The sequence below is a fragment of the Parasteatoda tepidariorum genome, chromosome 2, assembly GCF_982258835.1.
Source record: "Parasteatoda tepidariorum strain Cologne lab strain chromosome 2, Ptep-v5.0, whole genome shotgun sequence".
Classification (NCBI taxonomy): Eukaryota; Metazoa; Arthropoda; class Arachnida; order Araneae; family Theridiidae; genus Parasteatoda; species Parasteatoda tepidariorum.
In genome coordinates this window covers 127,683,694-127,706,312 of record NC_141756.1, presented here as the reverse complement: position 1 = coordinate 127,706,312, position 22,619 = coordinate 127,683,694, and the positions used below count along the sequence as shown (strand labels likewise).

Genomic DNA, 22,619 nt, shown 5'->3' with positions numbered 1-22,619 from the left:
ATGTTTAGCTTTAGAATATAATGTTTTTATTAAATAAAAAATGTTTCAATATAGTTTTTGCACAAAGTGTATCAAATGGCAAATATAAAACCTTGGACAACTATTGCGTAATATAGCTTTATTAAGTATCTTATCTTTGTTATTCTGCTTTGAAATTTATTTATATTTAAACATAGAGCCACTTCACTGTGTTTTATGCAAACAGTGCTCTTTGATCCTATTTTCTTTAAACTATGATCAAATGAAATGATGTTTTTTTATTTTCTTTCATAACAGGAAACATGACTTTGCGGGTAGCTAAGGTTTGACCAATGGGAAAATAACTTTTGCATCTCGTATATAAGTTGATCACAAGATTATAATTTAGCAGCTGAAAAGACTGAATATTTCTAATATTATATACGTATACATACATTTCTTCGCCTCAAATAAATATGCTTATGAGGCATTTCCATAAAGAAAGATGCAAATAAAATAATGTAAATCAGATTAAATTTTTTGAAATACTCTTGAATTAAGTATATTAACTTTTCTCAATTTTTTTTTTCAGAACATAACTTAAAGTACTGTTTCTAAAAAATACCTTTATGTGTAAAGAAAATACGATGAGAGAAAAATGTTAAAATTGATTGTATGCATTATGTTAATTAATTGAACATAATTTTGGTAATAGGTACTACTGGTGTTATGGTAATTAGCGCTCTTTTAATAGGTACTAAATATAGATTCCAAGTTACCTACTACAAGTAAAAAGTTTATTACATCCTCTCCAAATATAACAACTACAGTGAAAATTGTTTAAATTATGAAGTTGGCTGTGAGCACTAGTTTCATGTCAAATGATACTGAATATATTGACAAAATAAATCTTATAACATAAAATCACAACAGGTAAATTGCTTCGCTGCAAGACAGACCTTTGAAACTCTTTACTCTTCTTTGGATTTTCAGCACCTTTTGCAATGACATAAAGAAAATCTTCTGTTAGCACAAAGGGTACTCTTTCCCGATTGATGCCAAATTTTTTCTTGAAATGTCCCAAAAAGTGTCCAAAATCAATATGAAAAATCTATTAAATAAATAAATAATACTACATTATAAAACAGACATTTATTAGTTCATAATACTTTTAAAATTGATCAAATGCCTCCATTCGGAAAAGATTATTTATAAAAATGTGGGAGCCTTAAAATATTTCATTCACCATACATGAAAAATTAAGTTGTCCCTCTGAAATTTTTCAATTTCTAATAAGCAGAGATGATAGTGCTCCGGAAAGATCAGAATTTCCGGTTTTTTCGCTAACCGTTATCCGGAAATCCAAGGTCCAGAAAGTTTCAAGAAATCATCAATCACATTTATTGATAAAAATTCCTGTGTATTTTATTTAAAAATATTTGAACTAGAATTTACACTTGGCATCTCTTTCATTTGTAAATATTTTTTCTGGTAGAATAATAAATGTGATTAGAGATAAAAGTAAACTTATACATAATAATTAATTTAAATTATGCTGTATATAATTTATTTAGAGTTTCATGTTTTGAAAACATCAATGATTTTAATTTGCAAAGACATTACTTTTTTGAAATGCGTCATTAATGATTTTACTCAAGAAATTTTCAGGACTTTTGAGTTGGGCTCGCAATCACCCCTGATCAAGAATATTTGAGACATCCCTGGCTCAGAAACAATGATTTGATTGAATCTTTGCGACAGCAGAATAATGCACTGACATTAAATATTCTCAGAGATAAAAAGCCCTTGATGTATCCTCCTTTACGCAATGCAATCAAGCAAATATGCTTGGAGTCTTCTGAGTTGAGTTGCCTGTATAATACAAGTTATAAAATAATAAGTATATCTTAAAGTACTGAAAATATTCCTATAACATAGAATCCAAGTGTTGACTATAAGAAACTTGAGTTAAAAATCACATAATTAAAATTTTCACATTTACTCTTCCCAAAATGTTTTGCAATAAAGGGTTTCTTAATCATCTAGAGTATATATATTTTTGAATTTATACAACAACACTATTTATAAAGTCATTTTTATGTAACTTCAGCGTAATGTATCTCAGAAAAAGAATGTTGCATATTTATTAGTCAGACAATGCAGGCTGCCAATTTTAATGTCTATTTGTCACAGCAACAGCCCTATCTCAGATCGGGTTGTTGTTGCTGTGGAAGATAATGAAACAACTATATATAGAATGTACAGATAGGCCAGTTATTAGTAGGACTGTTGGTCTGTCGCGGCGCGAAATTGTCCTCTTTTTTTCTAAAATCCACAAATTTCTCAATATATTTGCGCAAAAATTGCTTAAAATTTGATTTTTTTTTCACTTTTAATTTATTATTTTCATTGAACAGAATTTTTAACTTTCCTGAAGTCTTAAATTGAACATGTAAAATTGATTAGATATTTGGAGGAGTGAATAAATAGAAAAATGACAAGAAAATAGTTCAGAGATAAGAGATAATCCCCATCTTGTCATGTAAGGTGGTCTTTCTACACTTAAGGAGGGTGATAGACTGATAGGATTACCTTCCTGAAGTCAGTAAGAGTACAAAAGAAATTGGAACCACAAAAGAGGGAAAATGTCATGAATCAAACGTTAGACATAAAAATTGTTACACAGGCTATTGCACTGGGCAATGAAATTTCTACTACCTTTGTACATATCCAGACAATTTCTCCTCTGGGCGGCTTCCTGTGATTTCTTAAATAGGGGGTCAGTTTCTTAGAGGAGAGGGAGATAAGGCTTTTGTAACTAGTATTTTAAATGAAGAATGTTTGAATTTTCACAGCACAGTAGGGGGAGGGGTTCCTTGATATTTTGTTAACCAGGCCTTTGTGTTTAGAAACACGTGACTTTGTCACAAAACGAATATTTGAAGCCTTTCTTATTTATTGGTCTGATAGCAGGAGAGTTAGAAAGAACGATTTCTAGGATAAGCATAGTTTATATTTTAAAAGCTAGTCCTATTTTTTTTTCAAACCCTGCTGATGTAAGTTTGCTAGTTAAAAAAAAATGAGACATACGAGTACAGCAACTGCTTTTGAGCGATGTCAACAGTTCAAAAAAGGAACTTTTGAAGTTAGAAGAAACCTGTTATTTTGTAGCACATGCAATGTTCCTGTTGATTTCTCAAGAAAAAATAGCTGCGATAAATACTTGAAAAGTAAGATTCACCAAAAGAAGATTGCTGGGGAACCGAGAGTAATTCAAGCAAGTATTACTTCCCTGTTTGAAAAAAAAAAAACTCTTCAAGAGCAACATCGTGCTGTGAAGATTTCTAAGTTGGTTGGTTGGTTGGTGTTTTTGCTGTAACAAACATTCCTTTGCATAAACTTGATAATCCGGTATTGAAGTTATTTAGAAAATTCACTCAAAGACATAGGCGTCATACCAAGCTCCAGTCACCTACAAAGCCACTATCTACCAAAGACTCACAAATTTCACAAAAATCAAGTTGTAGATGTTCTAACATCTGCCGCTGGTGTTAGTATTGTTACAGATGAAACAACAGACTCTGAAGATAGATATATTTTAAACGTGTTAGCTGTTCCATCAGTAGAAATACAAAACGACGATTCAAACCTTTCTTTGCTTTCATTTTATCTTAAAAGTATTGCGTTAGAATGTGTGAATTTTAAATCTGTCAGTGAAGCAATTATTCAGTGTTGCCAAAATTACAGACTTTGCTTTAATGCTATTACATCTTTTGTAACTGACAACGCATCTTATATGAACAAAGCATGGGGAAAAAGCTTAAAAGCTGTTTTTCTAAATTCTGTTCATGTTACTTGCAATGCTCATCTTTTAAATCTCTTGGGAGAAATATGGCAAAATGAGTTTGAAAATGTAAATAGCTTTGCAGTTCATATCAAGTGCGCATTCACAGCGTGCCCTTCACGTAAAGGTCGCTTTCGAGCATTTTTGATGGAAAGGGGCAAAAAAAGATTCTTTACCACCGGTTCTTGTGCAAACTAGGTGGAATAGCTGGTTTGAAGCTTGTTTATTCCATGTAAATTATTTCGATATGTACGCTGAATTTTTTGATAAGGAAAAAGAAAATAGTAGTAGCTCAGTTTTAAGCACAATTTGTGAAGAATTTCATGATTCAAATTTGAATACAGATTTAAAAGAAATTGAAAAATATGCTCCATTAATTTTGAATCAATTAACTTTATTTGAGAAACAAAGAATTAGTTCCCATATTATTTACAACGAAATGTATGATTTATCAAAAGTATTGGAAAGCAAATTAAAACGCTGTGAGCACTTAAAATCAAAAAAATGCTCTAAGACTGTGTAAAGAAAAAATTAGAAGCTATTTTTTTTAAAGCAGCAGCGATAAACAAAGATTTCGCCAGCCAGTCTCAAACTTTTTTAAAGCATGCTGAGTTTTTGATCCCTGTCAATATAAGTATTTAAGTGTTAATGAAGAGGACAATTCTTCAGTTTTTGAACACATCTCAATGTTTGAGGATGACGAAGAGTTGATAAGGGAATTTAATTCTTACAAAGCAACGGTAAAGGAATTGCACGTTGATGAAGGAAAATTGATAGAGTTTTGGAAATCAAAGACAGAACGATATCCAAAATTGGCAATTCGATGTTTGTCGGTGCCTACAAACAGTGTTGACGCAGAAAGATCGTTTTCCAAGTTTAAAAATGTACTAAGTGATGAAAGACGTAGTATAAATGAGAATAATCTGACAATGTACAATACTTTGTACCAAATTTCTGTCATTTAAATAAAAATATTAGTATTGCTTGAAATTAAATAAAAATACTTTTGTTGTGTATTTTTTAAGCTTTTTTTATTATTTGCACAATTTCTGTCTTTTGCATCATTTATATGGTAAATTTTTTTGTGTTTAGAATATGCGTAATTTTAAAAATTTCCAGCGAATTTCGGGTATTTTTTCCCGCGACAAACATGCAGCCCTAGACATTAGCAAAAGATATTGTACAAAAAAAAAGTCTTTTTTTTTTTTGAGTAATGCTACATCTTATTAGGACCAGTAAACTGTTAAAAAAAAAAACTAGCATTAAATCCCAAGATTTATTTTGCAGGGTTGCCACAGAAAAAAAAGAACAAAATAGTTGCCTAAATAAGAACAAAAATTCATCAAAAATATGACTAAAATTTTGTTAATGACTTAATTGTCATATACCATGATCCATTCAGTCAAGCTGGTGGCAAATATGATAATTTTTATATAAACGTAAATGTTTATATATATATGAAAAGTGATTACTCAAATTCGAAATTTACGCATCGCAATATAATATTGAATTTATTTATTTTTTAAATCATGCAGAATCTTGTAGCAATAATCACTGAAAAGGCGATCGAGAAATGAAATAGACTTACAATGGAGTCGGTGCGGATTGAACAAATTAAAAAGTAAAGACCCAAATTTGCAATATTTTTTTTTAAAGAAAAAAAAAGGTTCAGCTTGTTCAGAAACTATCTTGTGGGGTGCAGAGTTTCCACCCAATTTATGCCTTTAAAAAAATTAATAAATAAACATCGCTATGAGTACAGAAAAGTCTTCCAATTATCTCCTTCTCCTCAAAATAGTTGCTTTTTTTAGCCCTTTCCGGCAAAAAAAAGTTGCCATAGTCACCTCATACCAAAAATAGTCGCATTTTAGTCGCCTGTGACAACCCTGATTTTGGCATAGACCAGCTCAGTACCTTTCCGCTAGAATAAGCTTGGAGAAATGCTGTGATAGGACAACAATCACAAGAGCCTTTTCTCTCTCTGATATCAATATCTAATAAAATAAAATTTAAAAAAATTTCAAGAGAGTTTGCAATATAGTGAAAACTTACCTGCCCCTGTTCATTAACCATAATGTTATCTGGATTACGATCACCTATTCCCAAAACAAATGTAGCAACACAGTAACCAGCGCACGATTGGGTGAAAGTTTCAATTGCTTGCTCATACCTGTTCAAAATTAAATGATTCTCTGATTAACAGTTATTATCAAATTAGAATAATAAATATACTATACTACATTTGAGAGGTATAACCATACCTGCCAACACTGGAGAAATAAAATAACGGAGATTTTACTAGCGAAATTTTTTGGGCTACAAGTAAAGTTTTGATACATCATGCATAATCAAGTAAGTCAAAAAGATAAATTCAAAATTGGAAATAATATAAGCACTTACATTTAGCGAAATAAAAAATATGTATATAAATCTTAATCAAAATAAGATTTTTATAATTACGATTGTTTATTGTGATGATTACTTATAATTACTAAACACTCAACACACTGTAGTACTGGCAATAGCACCATCAGTTAAGAAATAAGAGAAGTATTTTTTTCATTAGCGGATATTTTATTGCCAAAAATATATATTTAAATTTCTTCAACAAATTATGGAGAAATTTGAGAATATACAGGTAAACAGGAGATAGTCGTAAAATACACGAGTCTTCGTTAAAAAACAGGAGACTTGGCAAGTATGTATAACAAAAATTAATAAAAAATGAGTGAATTCTATAGGCTCAAAATATGACATTGAATAGAAAGATTCCTCTCTTTGTATGTCCCAACTCTCCATAGTGACAGTAACCTATCTTTTCTTTCTTTCTTTTTTTCTACCTTTGCTGCTTAATAAGAATATGTTGTGAACATTCTTATGCCTAAAATTTTTTGAATAATGTTTCCATTGAAACACCTTAATAGCTTCTAATAATCGTATATATAATAGCTTCATATCGTATATCGTATAGCTTCTAATAACCGCTCTTGGCAGACTTTCTGCGAAGCGCAAAGGTTACGAAATACTATAGTTGCAACCTTAATGCTATCCGCATGGTGAGTCAGGGGAAGAGGCATTTGGTCATTTGAAGCTCACTTCCCTGGATGATATCATCCGGTAGAGTAACTGTCGATGTGCGGCCAGTGGGAACTTCTGAACACAATAAAAAATTTCTTTTCATTTGCTTTTTGTTTAAACATTTTTCTTTTCTTAAAATATTTAATTCAAACTTATATTACTCTATAAAATGCGTATATATACATATATTTTTGCACTTTCATACTGTAAGCTTCTTTTTAGTTAGAATTTATATCCCCCTCCCAAAACTTATGTATATATATAAATATTTGATGCATTAATTGTAAAAAATAGAAAAAGTTTTTTTAAAAAATGTACCAGTTATTTTAGCTTTAAATAAATTCAAGTAATTAAAAGTATTTAACTTTCTGAAAATATGTTAAGTTTACTGATAAAAATATTGAGTGCTTAGAACACTAACGTTTAGATAAAAATTATCATGTTTGCGGCTAACACGACTAAATATGGGTGCGGCCCTATCGTAGAGAATGAATATCTTTACAAAAATCCCTCAACTGGTTGCAGTAAGAATGACTGGGAGGCCACCAAGATCTCTAATGAAAAAGTTGCATGGGCTATTAAATCTTATAAGACCTATAAATCGCCCGGTATGGATGACTTCATGCCTGTTGAAGGAGATTGAAATATGAGCTATTCTACGCAGGATCCTTCGAGCCTGTATAGCCCTTTGGGTATGCAGTGAAACCTCCTGTTATGGACACTCCTGCAAAACGGACGCCTCTCAATACGGACATATTTTTAATTTCCCGGGAATCTTCTATGAATAAACCATTACGCACATTCTCCGCAAAGCGGACGCGGACAGTCATTTTGGTCCTGAAACGTTGTTTTTAATCTCTACAAACCGGACACTACTTTTTCTAAATAAATTGCAAGCTAAAAAAATTCAACTTTTCACCATTTTTAAAGCATGTAAATAAAACTTTTTGCCTAATCCATAACTAAAAATATTGTTAAGCTATTTCACCACCGAAAAATCAATCTTTCTCCTGTCACCTTGCCTTATCTTTGTAAAGAAAGGAGAAGAGAAAATGGTACTGCTCTCCTGAAATAATTCTGATATCGGCATCTTTTGATCTTTTCATCTGGACCACACAGGTTATGAGACCCCTCAAGTTGAAATGACTTTTCTCAATGCTTCTTCCCCATTGAAAATTTCTTTAATTTTCTTATCAATTTGAAGACTGTATTTAACAGAGGTGTTATATAAATGAAAGGTGTTAGATAAAGGAGTTTATATAAATGAAACATTTATTCATACACTTGATTGATCAATTGTGAATAATCATCTCCATAGGTCCTCATGACTTACAGGTATGCATTACTTTTTTTTCTGTGAATCATGGGAAGTTTATTTTCCAATAAGATATTAACCATGTTCCCTATCAAATGATAAGTAGGTGTAGGGGGATGTGAACCTAATAATTGAAACAGACAGAGGACAGTAAGCTCCTATTTTGGTATCATATGTCTAACTTGAGTATCTATGCTAATAGGAAAATTATATTTATTTATCTGTAGCTACATCCAGCATTATGTATTTATATCAAACTTCTTTATATATTCATTTTTATCTTTCTTATTGTTTAAATAAATATTCTTGTAGATATTTACAGTATCCTTGTAGATATTATTTAATTGTTTCTACATTTTTGAGAATATTCTAAAAACAATTTACGGTGTTAAATTTCGTTATTAGGGTACCCTTCCCGTAAACGGACAACTCTCATAAACGGACAAATTTTTTGGTCCCATTAATGTCCGCTTAGCGGAGGTTTCACTGTATACCTCATTCTCGGAGGAATACCAGGGTAATTTTCATCCCGAAACCTGGTAAGGAAAATCAGCCTCACCTCTTATCTGTTGAAAGCCATTGAAAAGTTTATTGACAGATATTTTAGATACTCTGTACTCATAGATAAGCCACAGTTCTCCTCACAGCAATGCTTATCACTCTGCTCTATATGAGCGCTCTCCAACACACTTGAGAAAACACTCTCAGATTAAAAGATTTCTCTGATGGTATTGATATCGAACGTGCTTTTGACAAAGTCCCTGTCAAAACTATCATCGAAGCACTCAAAACCAGAGGTATTAATTTGATCATTACCAAGTGGACAGCCAATTTGCTATCCTCCAGGTATGTTTGTTCAGGGTGCGTAGCCAAATATTTCAGCAAAAAATAAGCACCTTTCAAGCCCTTTGAAAAATATTATTAGACAGGATTGGCAAGTTTTTGACAATTGATGGTTTTATCCGACTTTATTTCCAGTGACGTAGACAAACGATGAAATTAACAAGAGAAATCAAATTTTCTATCACTAACAGAGAAAAAAAATCGACCATGCTTAGTTGGTCCCTGTAATCAGCAAAAATGAGAGATTTTTGGATTCTATTACAGAGGGCGGAAAGTGAGATTTTTGGATTCTATTACAGAGGGCGGAAAGTGAGATTTTTGGATTCTATTACAGAGGGCGGAAAGTGAGATTTTTGGATTCTATTACAGAGGACGGAAAGTGAGATTTTTGGATTCTATTACAGAGGACGGAAAGTGAGATTTTTGGATTCTATTACAGAGGGCGGAAAGTGAGATTTTCGGATTCTATTACAGAGGGTGGAAAATGAAGTCTGAAATTGAGAATCTCTTGCAAAATGCAGTAGGGTTGCACATGAGAGTCAAAAATCCTTACCCCTGAATCTAGCTCAGTATACACAAGTGGGGACCTGCAAGTATTTCTTCAAACATGTAAAACAAATGGTGTTTTCAGACACTACAGACCAGCGGTACCCCGAAATAGATAGGGGTTGAAACAATCTTGAAAACGTTGAATAGGACGTTTTTTTTTTTTTTGCATAATTTGTGGCTAAATCAATATGGTAAAGAAAAATATCACATTTCGGAAAAGGAAAAACTAAGCACTTTTTAAAAACACCCATGGAAAAAAGCACCTTAAATGGCTTTTAAAAAACGAAAATCACAAATAAGCACCTTTAAGCACTTTTTAAAAGCGCTACACACCCTATTGTTACTCTTTACTGAGCATTAGCATGAAAGTTCATGCTACTTCAGGTAGGGGTTTTGTCCCCCATCATATGGTGTATGGTTATGGATTCTTGCCCAAAAATGCTCATTTAGCCCAAAAATGAGAGATTCCATCATTAGTAGAGGAGCAAACAACAGGAAACGACTATCACTTTATAATGAAAACAAACATTTACGGTGACAGTAGGAAATATTTTAATGTAATTTCTTTTCTTAATAAAAATGAGACATGGTTGCCTAAGCTTAACATGAAAAGTTAAACTTAGATTTTCGGTGAAAAATTATTAATCTTACTCAATATCATAATAATTACTCAACACTTTACAGTTCAATACAATAAGTGGTCTTTTGATCAGTTATGGCATGTTAATATGAATGCAGTTCTTTCATTTCATATTTACATTAATCTTCCTTTAATGTTCTTAATGTGCATGCATAGAATTTTTTTTTTGACAAGAATAATTAAATATATTAAATAGTTAAATATTTTTGTCATTCTAGTAATGTAATAAAATCATTCCATATTAAAAAAATATTATGAGCATCCAGATACTTTTGGATTGTGTTCAGCCGTAGTTGAATAATATAACGATAACTTGGGAGAAATCTTTTCTTATTTGTTATTTGTTGATTTGTTACGCATGCGCTCTGAAACTCTTGCTAACTAGAATATTTTTGCCTGCTCGTCAGTCAGTTGGATTAGCGATTTAGCAACAGCATGTTTACTTTGGCTTTAAGCAAGTTTCAGGAGCAGAGCCTTTTCCCCCCAACTACTTTGGAAGTTTGAAGTATGTTCTAATTCAGTTTTTCATTTTGAAGTTTTTAATAAATAGTTTATTTCGGTAATTTAGTTCCCCACAGATTGTGTATGCAGACACTTATTATTATTTTTTTTACTGAATTTTTTCACTTTATAGGGCAATTTCTTATTAAAAATATTATTAAAATATTTTTGGGATTGATTTATAAAAAGAAATTCATTCAGTGTATTACTGAAAATTAATTTGATTAAGTTTAAGGGTGGGAAGACGAGTGAGACTTTTCAATGCCCAACTCGCCCATAAATTTGGTGTTTAAAAGTAAATGAATTTATAAACATCGGAGTTTATAGCTACAAATAAACTTGATTAGAAAATGATCAAATAAAAGAGCGCACAAGAGAAAATGGTTTGGTTCTCGACACCACTTTAAACAGGGTGCGGAGCCATATCTTTTAATAAAAAATAAGCACCTTTTAAGCACTTAAAAAATATTTTTAATCACTTTCCAAAAATAAAAACATCATCATTAAGATCAGTGCAGTAATAAAAAAAAATTTTTTCTATAGTTTAAAGTTCTTAATTTATAAACATAAAATCAATAAAATTTCGAAAAATTTTCAAAACCTTTATATAATCTTGATAAAATAACATAGTTTCTGATAAATATTGCAAGGAAAATTTTGAAAATCATGCAGTTTTGTTACAATTTAGAACGACCATCGATAAGGCAAAGAAAAAATCAGTTTTTAAAAGATAGAAAATGAAGCACTTTTTACAAACCCTGATTAAAAAAAAACACCTTTAAGAGCTTTTAAAAAACGTAAATTAAAATAAGCACCTTTAACAGGGTGCATAGCCAGTTTTTCAATCAAAAAATAAGCACCTTTAAAGTACTTTTCAAGCACTCAAAAAATATTTTTAATCACCTTCCAAAAAAATTCATAATTAGGATCTGTGCAGTAATAAAAATTATTTTTTTCTATAGTTTAAAGTACTTAATTTATAAACATAAAATCAATAAAATTCAATTTCATTTTCAATAACAGACAAGGAATACAAAACTTATTCTGAATGTGAGAATAACAAAATATTATTTTTAAGATTTGTGAAGGGAGAAAGACAACATACTTGGCTCCTTTATTCTTTTCTTTAATGTATTTGTGGAGTTGTGTTGAATCGACCTGAAATGCCGCCATGCGTCCACCTTTCCTCTGAATGTTCATCACAGTCTTTGCATTCCTCACAACTTCAATCATCCCCACACTCTTACCAGTAGCCAAGCAAGCGTAAGGCATCATCCTTGACAACAAAACATACATTTTAAACATTTTCTAAAAACCTTTAAACATGACTGGAAAATAAAACAGGGTGCATAGCCAAATCTTTGAATCAAAAATAAGCACTTTTTAAAAACTTTTCAAGCACTTTACAAAAATTTTCAAGCACTCAAAAAATTCATATTCAATCAATGATATTATTGAAAAGCAAAAACTTTTTATAAACAGTTTTAGCGTTAAAAAAACCCCAAAAAGAAACGGGCGTAAATTGAAACAATCAGTACTTTCCCACATCACCGAGTGAATTCAACTTGACCCTGAACTCAGAACAAAAGTACCCTTACCCCCTACGTCAAAAAAGTGTTAGAAGTAAATTAAATAAACAAGAACAAAATTAAAATAAATTAAAAAGAAAAAGATTTCATAAGGATCTGACATTCTCTATCCGAATTGAAGTACTCGGGTTTCGGTTTCAAGTATGCGCGCATGCGCAAGTCATAACGTGGGTACGGCATGAAGTCTGCGTGAATGATTACGTAGCAAACTCCCCATTTTTCGTGAAATGCATGCGATCCACCAGATATCACTGAAGGGGAAAAAAATTGTTCGGAAAAAAAAGCACTTTTTAAAAACGCCAACTGAAAAAAGCACCTTTAAAAGCTTTTAAAAAGGAAATCCCCAAAAAAGCACCTTTAAGTACTTTTTACAAACGCTACGCACCCTGTAAAAAATAATGCCCTTTAAATTACTAATGCCATGCTTTATATCGTTTTAAAAAAAAACACAACAACTATAAATCGTAACCTGTATTTATGAATTTAAAACAAAATAAAATAGTCCTGTGGCAGAATTTTATCTGGCTTTCTACGACAAACCTCTCGAGCACAATTATCTTTCTGCAAGATACTTTTAATATAAATAAATATACATGGAAAAAATAAAACCAAAATTTTTTTTACTTCATTATTCTCAAATGAGAATAGAAAAATCACAAGTACATCTTTCGAATATAATTCTGGTGAAAAAAAAAATCTTTCAAAAATTTTTGCAGAAAATAAAGCTTATTTTTTACATCATTATTCCTTCATTTTTCATTATTCTTAAATGAGAATAGAAAATCATGAGAATTTCTTTCTCCTCCAATGCACGAGAAAGGCATGTTTTAAATATAATTCAAAAAAAAAAATTCTTCCGAAAATTTCTGCAGAAAAGAATAAGAAAGTTAAGAAACAAAGGTAAAAAATCTCTCCGCAGGAGCTCTGTCACGTTCCGCGACAATGTGACCGTGTCGCAGCGATTCTGCCACGAGTAAAGTAGTGATTTAAAATAATAAGTCATTTATGAATAAAATAAAATGTAATAAATACCCAATGAATAGAGAGTTTATTAATTTTTAGAACAGAAATGTATGTTCTTGAATGCCTCAACTATACAAGAAATATTCAATAAAAACTGTGCAGTAATTTATAAAGAAAAAAATTCACAAGCAAACTGCTCTTAAAATATCAATTAAAAATTGATTAAAAAAAGGACTAAAAAAGGAAGAAGAAAAAATCTTAAAAATAATAAGAAAGAAAAAAGACAAAACAATTATAAAGAAAAAATTGATCTATCAAGAACCTATTTATAAATAAAAAGATGATTTCACCTCATATCTAAACCCTCATTTTGCCAAATGCTGTCCATAATGCGTATCACTTCCAATGTTAGCATATCTTGCCGAAGATCTGTATAAAATATTTTAAATAAAGACAGTAATAAACAAATAATACTCAAAGCAAAATAAAAAATTAATTCAGTTTTAAACAGATTTTTATGATGTTTTAGATTTAATATTTAACAAAAAAATCATATCTTTTTAAAATATAAAAAAATGCGTGTTTAAAGCTTTAATTTTATGAATTAATTTTATGAACGTGTTGTGCTCCAGTGGGTACCTGGGCACTGTGGTATCTATGGAAACGAACAGGCGGATTTCTTCGCAAAGAGGGGTGCTGGGCTAAACATACAGAGCATACATCCAGCTAAAACATACAGAGATCTCCTACCACAGTATAAAGCTACATCTAAAACAAGTTTTTAAAAGAACTCTTGCTTCCAAATTACAAGGAAGAATAAAAGCCAAGAGGTGGAAAGATGACCTCCTAAATATCCCTAATGGTCCACGCCGTGAAGTTGTGGCACAGTTTCGACTCCTAACGGGCCACGACTGTCTGGCTGAACACTTGCACCGCATCGGTATTCTAAATTCACCCGACTATCCGCTCTGCAACTTGGCAGAGCCCATGAATAGGACCCACCTCCGCCGCTGAATCGTCGCTTTATTGGCAAGCCAGAGAACTTTTAGGGCAATGACTTCGGTCATTCTGTTTAGTTTATTTATTCACCTGTTTTGTCTTTGCATTTGTTTTCTGTGTTATTTCTTGTTTATGCCCTGCCATTGGAAATAAAAAAATAACAAAAGGAGAAAATAAGGTTGAAATTTAAAGAAAAAAATCGTTTTACAGGGGCTCAGAGAACATCGCACTACTGAGAGGTGGATAACTTTAATTCATATGCAATAATCGTCAAGAACATTATTGTAATAGAGGGAGTTATTGTATTGGATATCGTGGCAGTGAGAGTTCACTGTAATATTGCTTCATTTAATTTTAATTTTTTTATTTTATCAAAATATGTTCCATTGAATTTTAATTGTAAATTCATTTAACTAAATAAAAATTTTATTTTCAAATTTGTCGTTATCTTTTACTAAAGCTATTACTATAAAAAGTAAACTTTTTCATTGTTATTTTACTAAGCTATTAAAATAACAATGAAAAAGTTTACTTTTTCTTTCTCAAATTTTCCAAGCCAATAATGTTGAGTTTTGTTTCCTTTCTTTCTGAAGAGTTGATGATAAAGATGTGTACCACTCCAGGAAAAAAAAAAAACAACTTTGTAAATACTAAATAATAACTAAAGTAAATAATCAAAGTTATAAAAAATTATAAAAAATAAAATTAAAAAAACTTGAATTGCTGATTTATTGAATCATAAACTGAGTATTCTTACCATCTCCGTTTTTGAAGATAATGGAGTAATTTTTAAACATACATTCAGCCATTGGATCAGGATTTAACCATGCTAACCATAGTGGACGCTTTGCAGAATCCAAGATTTTACAATCTTCAACACTAGAAAAATAACAGCATTGTTGTATGAAAAGGAAAAAATATAATTCTTAACTATATCCATAAACATGTTAATAATGTCTTTCCTTCCCCTATGTTTTTTTTTTTTCGTATCATCCTTATAGTTTATTTTTGTCATCTTTCCAGTTTTTAGATTTTTTTTCTACATTTTTCTTAAATGAATTTCGACTGATAACTTTAATTTTAAGAACATTTCGTTCATGAATTGATTTTTTTTTAAAAATTTTACATCAATTTATAGTTTATGTTTTACAATGAATCTTATTTTAATGTTTTTCAAGATGCTTTTCCATGAAAGGTAATCATTCAATTTGAAGAATATCAAAAGACATTTGATAATACAATGCAATTCCAGTATTCTTGAATATATAACTTTTTAAACATGGCCAAAAAACAAAAAATTAATAAATTCCCATTTATATTTATCAGGTATTTATTTTATTTAGGAATTATTCATTTATTTTAATTATTAAGTGTATTTGTTTACTTAATTTATAAATACAGCCTACAATTTATAAGTTTCTTTTCCTATATATAAAAATTCTAATATTTCAAATTTTAAGAAAAGATCATTTTAAGGTCATTATTTATGGCTTTTAGGGTCTTTTTTGCATTTTAAGAACTTTCAGGTCATTAACATTCTAGCTCTGATTATATCATACCATTTGTTTGACTGCTTCCCTGATTATCCACATATATTTATCATCCCGAGAAAACTCGGGCTCAGCAGAATTTGTCGGTACATTGTTTTTATCACATTTTTAATCGGTCGGAAGCAAAAAAAAAAAAAAACATACATTTCATTAAATGGAGTACTTATATTGTGCAATCAAACTGACAGATAATTTAAATTTTAAAATTAATTTAATGCAAAAACTAAATATTTTATTCAAAATAAAAAACAATAAACAAATTAAGTTGAATCAGTTAATACATATAATGTATATCAGTTAACACATAGAGTTAATAATATGGAATTATAAATAATTCCATACAGATATTAAAATTGCAAAATTAATTCAACAATATTTCAAAATAATTGACAGGGTATTCTATACCATAAAACATCAAATTTCTAAATTGATATCTATTTCTTAAAGAAAGATTAAGTTTGTTTAGCCTTATTGTTTTCTTTCTGAGAGTCAAGAGCCAATTTCCGTTTTCTGTCTTCTTTTTGAGAGCGCTTTTTATTTTGAACTGGAGAAGATTTAGCAGTGCAGAGAGGTGGAGAATCAACATGGCTCTCAGATACACGAATAGTAGCATTAGGAACATTTTTTGAAAGAGACTGCTGATAATTCGACCAACTGTAAATTAAATTATGAGCAAATGCATGGTTTATTGGCTCATGTGCAGGATCTTTTGAACCAAATACTTCACAAGTACTGGCATTAAGAGAGGAAAGATAACATTTTGTTGTTTGAATAGAGTCTAAAGATTCAATATTAAGAGAAGTTTTATTTCACGACATAATGTCACCCATCAAATTAAAAGTACTCTCAACTGATGGTCCATAGAACATGTTAAAAGAACTTTAATCACCTTTGAAAGAACAGGATATTTTTTCACATTACCTTCGTTAAGTTTAATTACTTTTGACCAATACTCTATTGTAGACTTGCTTTCAAAAAAAAGCCAAAGAATCATCAGTCTGATACTGCCTTAATTCTAAGTCTAGCTTAAGTGTTTCTTGCTTTGAAATAACAATTAGCAAAAATTCTGTCAGCTTCATCAGTGCCAGAAAAGTTGTAGTCTCTCCCCTCAGAACAGGATTGAGAGCAGAAATTTAATTAACAAATGATTGCTCAACGATAACTTCTTCTGCACAGTTAGATACACACTTTTAAGAAGCCCTGAATAGTAGAATCTGTTTTCTTACTGCTATCTGCAGCATACATTCCAGAGAAAATGAGTCTATCAGGCAAATAATTTTTAGAATCCGTGGGGTCGATTTTTAAGACATCTTGATAACCTTTTAAGTTACACAAAAGCTCAAGAACTGCTTGGTCAAATTAAACATGTAGTTCATGTAAAAGGCATTCATTAGATTGAAATAATTTGTTAAAATGGGGCAAAACAGCTTGATAAACACCAATTTGTCTTTCTCTGCTCAACAAAAAGTCTTTGAATAATCCATCATCAGTGAGATCCACCAGTTTACCTTGAATATTCTGGAGACTTTTAATTTCTTCATTGGAAAAAACTTCAACATTTTCATACAATTTTTTGTCCAATCCAGCCCATTAAAAATAAAATATTATAAGAGCATGCCATAAATATTGCAAAAGTTCAAGCACACTTGAAGCATATAGAGCCATCTGTGGTCAGGTCTATTTAAGGGTTTCAATAATTTCATCTGTAGAACTAAACAAATCATCTGTAGAACTATTCCCTTTTATCAGCACTCTTGAGATCAAAATATATGTTGTCACATAAAATTTCTAAGTGATTCAAAAATAGCCCTATAAAATGTTTTGAGCAATTGTTTGCGAAATGGCATGTTTCTCCATCTATGTCCAACAAATGTGGAGCATTGATGGATCGAATTTTAGTTTCAGCACCATTTTTTTCCACACCCATTTTATTACAAAAATCCATTAATACACTTATCAAATTTGAAAATGGCAAGCCATTTCCTCTGAAAATTGAAAGAATAGTGTTATAAATGCATTCTGCATTACAAGCAGGCAATTGAATCAAAGCTAAATGTCGCAAAATCACTTTCTGCTGGTCTTCAACAAAGTATCTACAGAGTACAGCTAAAATACTCTCAGAAGCTCTATTAGTGCTCTCATCAATGTTTAGAGAGAAAAAAAGAATTCCTTAAAACTTTATATTGATTTTCTTTTATTGTTTTTGAAAGTCCATACTTTAGCTTATATGATGCTGTGGTTCTACTAATGTCTAACAAATTTAAGGCCATGGTATCACGTGATAATGTTTTAGTTAACTCCACAATTTGTGGAGCTAAAGAAAAAGGAATTGAATGTTCAGCCAAAAATGACAGAACTAGTGCTTCAGCCCCAGATTTTTGCGTGACCAAATCGACAGTACGTGATTCATCAGTATGAGTTAAGATTTTCTGATCCGGCATAAAGTGGATTTAAAATCTGGGAATTCTTAACAGATTGACGACATTTCTTATGAACAACTGTTCCAGAATGATTCATCAAGGATTTAAATCCCTCATTGAGATATTTGATTGATGTATTGCACGCAATACAGAAACATGTACCTGGAGTATCAATCTTGCGGCACCAAACGTTGATTTCTTCTTCCAAGTTGTCTTTTTTAATTAACCATTCAAAACGAAATCTATTCCTGTAGTCTTTTTCCAGATCGCAAATCACATCTTTTTCTGTTAAAAACTTCATGCTTACATAAAAAATGAGATTAACGAAATGACTTAAAAAATGTATGCAGAATATACAACACAAAATGTGCATGTGAAAATCTTTCAGCAGAGAAAATTCTAACTTGTGCTGTCAAGTAGTACAGAGTGCAACTAAAATCTACAACCCTACAGCCTCTGCCTTTAATTCCAAAAAGATTCGCCAAGCAGTAAAGATTTTCTTTACCCAATCCCTCCCCGCAACAGCGTCACCTATTTCCCTTCCCCAATCCACACCCGCAACAGCGTCACGCCTTTCCCAACACAAACAAAAGGAGAAGAAACGAATTCTTCCCTCTCTCACACTTTGCACCCCCTTCCCCCACTACTGCTCCTAACCTCGGACCAGCGCCGTAAGAATCCTTGCCTAAGGGTTGCTACAAAAGAGCGTTTATCACTATTTGGCGAACTTTCTATTCCCATCCTGTTCAATTTATGATATTTGACGAAACTGAAAGATAAAGCTCCCGATTTTATTCCAGGAATGATAATACGAAAAACCCGGAATTCCGGGGTACCCCCGAACAACAATCATCCCTGATGTTAACGAAAGCTTTTAAGAATCACATTTTTTGATGCCTCTCAGTGCCACTTGCCGAAATGTGAAAAGAAAATAAAGCAAAGAAGTTTGCTTCAAGTAATAAGAAAAAATCTCCCAAAGCAAATTATCTCATGACAGAAAAGTTTTTAAGAAATAACATTTTGCATAGTAACTTTTCATATTTACTTAAAAAAAACTTTTTTTTTCCCTTTCCTCCAGACGTGGACACGTACATAGGTTTGCAAAACCCTTACCCGCATAGTCCACGTCTGGCTACCAGTCCAGCTCGCCACAACCCGGTGAGCTAGCCTGATCAGTGGGAATTTATCAGCTTCACAAAAATTGAATATTACATAATACATATAAAAATTTTTACAATAAAATTTAGTTAACAACATTGAAAGTCTTGCAGAAGACAATGAAGTGCAACACATTTGTTTAAAAGAAAAAACAATGACTGAAACAATAAATGAAGTAAAAAGAACATGAACAATAAAAAAATGAATTTTGTTATATACATAAAAATTGAAAAACAGAAATAAAAAGAATAAAGAAAATGTACATAAATATAATGTATCATGGTAGACAAAATAAATATTTTAAATATATGAATATAGATATTTTTTATGTAAGATAAATTTTTTTTTTTAGTAGGCAGTCCATAAACTTAATGAGGTTAACATTAAAATTTTATTAATTTATCATTAATGGATAAAAAATGCATTGTGTTTTTAAGTTTAGTATTTAATGTCTCGTTAGTTAGGAAGTTTTTCTGCCATTTGTATAGGTTAGATTGATTCGGCGGACGGGTATGCCAAGAGGCAGTGTAAATACATTCAGTAAGATAGTGCTCTGGAGTGCCCAGTTGGCCGCATGTACATTGATCAGTGTCAGTTATGTTTAGGAATTTGAAATATGTAGGGAAGGGACCATGTCCAGTAAGGAACCATATTTCTTGCTTTGTAGGTATGGATTTAAAGTAGTTTATTTCGGGAATAATGTTATTAAGTCTTCGGCTTTTGTCGATATTATTCCAATATATTTGCCAGCCTTTATTGATTGAAGTTTTGAGTTGTTTCCTGAGAAAAGAAATAGGATACGGATAGAAATAGTTTTGTTTATTAGTTGTGGATAATTTGGCCAGGGCATCTGCTTGCTCATTACCTTGTCTGTTTTGATGAGCTTTAATCCATGAAAGTTGTATATTAGTCTTAGATAAGAGTCTTTGGATTTTAATCGATAGTTTATTATTGGTACAAGAATTTTTCAATGAGAAAAGAGCCAATTTCGAATCTGACCAAATAGTATATTGTTGAGTATTGTTAAAATAATTTTGTTTTTTAATATGTAGAATGCATTCAAGAATGGCTAGTAATTCAGCTTGGAAGATGGAATTATTTTTGCTTTAAATTTATGTTGTAAAATACAAAGCCTGTACCTGTCTCCATTTTAGAGCCATCTGCAAAGTAATTACGCATATTTAGATGTTTAAAATTATTGTTTTCTTTAAGATTTATTACATTCTTTAAGTAGTTTGAAGGATAAAAGGCGGGAATTGGTTGCTTAGTATCAAAATCATTGTAACAATATGTTATATTATCATGAATTATGTCCTTTTTAAGTTGAGTAAGAGATGCCAGGCTGGAGATCAATTCAATCTGTTTATAAAGAGGGGGGATACCACAAAGAACTTGGAGTGCGGCTGTGGAAGTTGAATGGTAGGATCTGAAGATATTTAACAGAAATTTCCATTGGATTGTTTCAAGGGCTCTCATAATTCTTGGGGACATATTGCTTGCCCAAACACAGGATCCATGAGAGAGGGAATATTGGCATTCAGTTAAATGTTTACAGGACGCATTTAGTCAATGAAAAGATTGTATTTGAACACACGATACGCTTACAAAAATACGGGCTTCTTATTGCCTTCATCCAGTCATCGTCATTGCGAAAATTTAGCTGAATTTTGCTTTAATGTCAGCAAGGATATGAATTTTTCACAGCTAGGTGACAAAGTTAACAATCAGAAAACTTCATTCGGCATGACGGCCACAGAATTGTCAGAAAATCAATAAAATGGACAGTCTGACCATTGGATGAGGGGGGGGGGTCTTTAAGCTATTTTAGGTTCTTGTCGATTTTCTTGTTATATATCTATAACAGGGCGCATAGCCCAATTATTCAACAAAAATAAACACCTTTTAAGCACCTTTCATGCACTCAAACAATATTTTTAAGCACTTTAAAAAATATATCACTATTAGGCAGGGTAGGAAAGTTTTGGATAATTAAGGATTTTATCTTGCTTTAACTGTCATGTCAAAAACAAAAACAAAAACTTTCGGCATAGTTTTTAACAATTGGCAAAAATCATGAAATTTCGAATCATGTAAAACGAATGGCATTTTCACACGCTACGGACTGATAATAGGCCGAAATAGATTGGGGTTGAATTAATTGTGAAAACGTTGAACAGAACAATTTGAACTGTGTCTTTTTGCATAATTCGAAGCGAAAATCAACATAGTAAAAGAAAAATCTCATTTTGAAAAAGGGAAAATTAAGCACTTTTTAAAAACACCCAATGAAAAAAGCAACTTTAAGGATTTTCAAAAAATGAAAATCGAAAATAAGCAGCTTTAAGAACTTTTTAAAAACGCTACGCACCCTGTATAATGAGGTGAAAAATTTAATTACCTCTGTAAAGTTCGGTTTTTCATTACTGAAGCAGTGGGGGGTCCCCAAAAGAAGTTTTTGCACCGGGCCTTGAGTATTTCTGTTCATATTCAATTTGTACTTGGAGGCCCATAAATTAAAATGTTATAGTAATTAGAAAACAAACTTACATAAGATCTCCAAGAACATGGTTGCTGTTAAGTGGTGATGGAAAATTTTGTAAAGCTTCTAGATAGTCTGCCTGCTGAACTTGCTCATACAGAAATTTAAGCCTTTCCTGAAAATATTATGACCTTTTTTTAATTTTCATCTCATAATAAAAATAATATTTCAAATTATTATGATTGGTTTAGTTTTTATAAAAAAAAAAATTTCTATACTTTTGCTAATAATTACCATTAACATCAAGAGATTGCTCTTGAACATCAAAATGAATCTAATAATATGTCTAAAATATTAAATAATGTTGAGCTTTACCAATAAACTATCAATTGGAAGAAACAGATATCAATTGTTTCTGAAGCTTCAATCAGAAAACATTTCAATTTCAGAAGCTGTTGAAATATGAATTAACTTACTATCATGTGATGAATTAGAACCCCATATACATTTTGTAAAAAGATTCCATCAGGCTGCTCAGCCACCTCATTTATTAGCATATGCATACTGGATCTCGAAACAAGGGGACAATTTTTAAATGATGAACAAGACCAAGTAGCAGAAAACTGTCTTTCTAAGCATCATCCAGAATTTCTGCCACGTGTTATGGCATCCAAAATTTCCGATCCTGAATACTTTCCAAAATCAAGGATGCTTGACACTGTTATTCAACAGT

General features: G+C 31.2%; 1 protein-coding gene across 2 annotated transcripts in view; it reads right to left on the bottom strand.

Annotated features, from left to right (window-relative positions):
- The window catches only part of LOC107437416 (phosphatidylinositol 4,5-bisphosphate 3-kinase catalytic subunit alpha isoform), a 51,800-nt gene that overhangs the window by 1,205 nt on the left and 27,976 nt on the right, over nt 1-22,619 (bottom strand). For both annotated transcript variants that reach the window (XM_087158372.1, XM_087158373.1), the window contains 6 exons: nt 21,955-22,061; nt 15,037-15,158; nt 13,631-13,709; nt 11,834-12,004; nt 5,855-5,972; nt 918-1,069 (listed from right to left, as the gene is read on the bottom strand). In XM_087158372.1, coding sequence (XP_087014498.1) covers nt 918-1,069; nt 5,855-5,972; nt 11,834-12,004; nt 13,631-13,709; nt 15,037-15,158; nt 21,955-22,061 — 749 coding nt within the window. The remainder of the gene's footprint in view (nt 1-917; nt 1,070-5,854; nt 5,973-11,833; nt 12,005-13,630; nt 13,710-15,036; nt 15,159-21,954; nt 22,062-22,619) is intronic.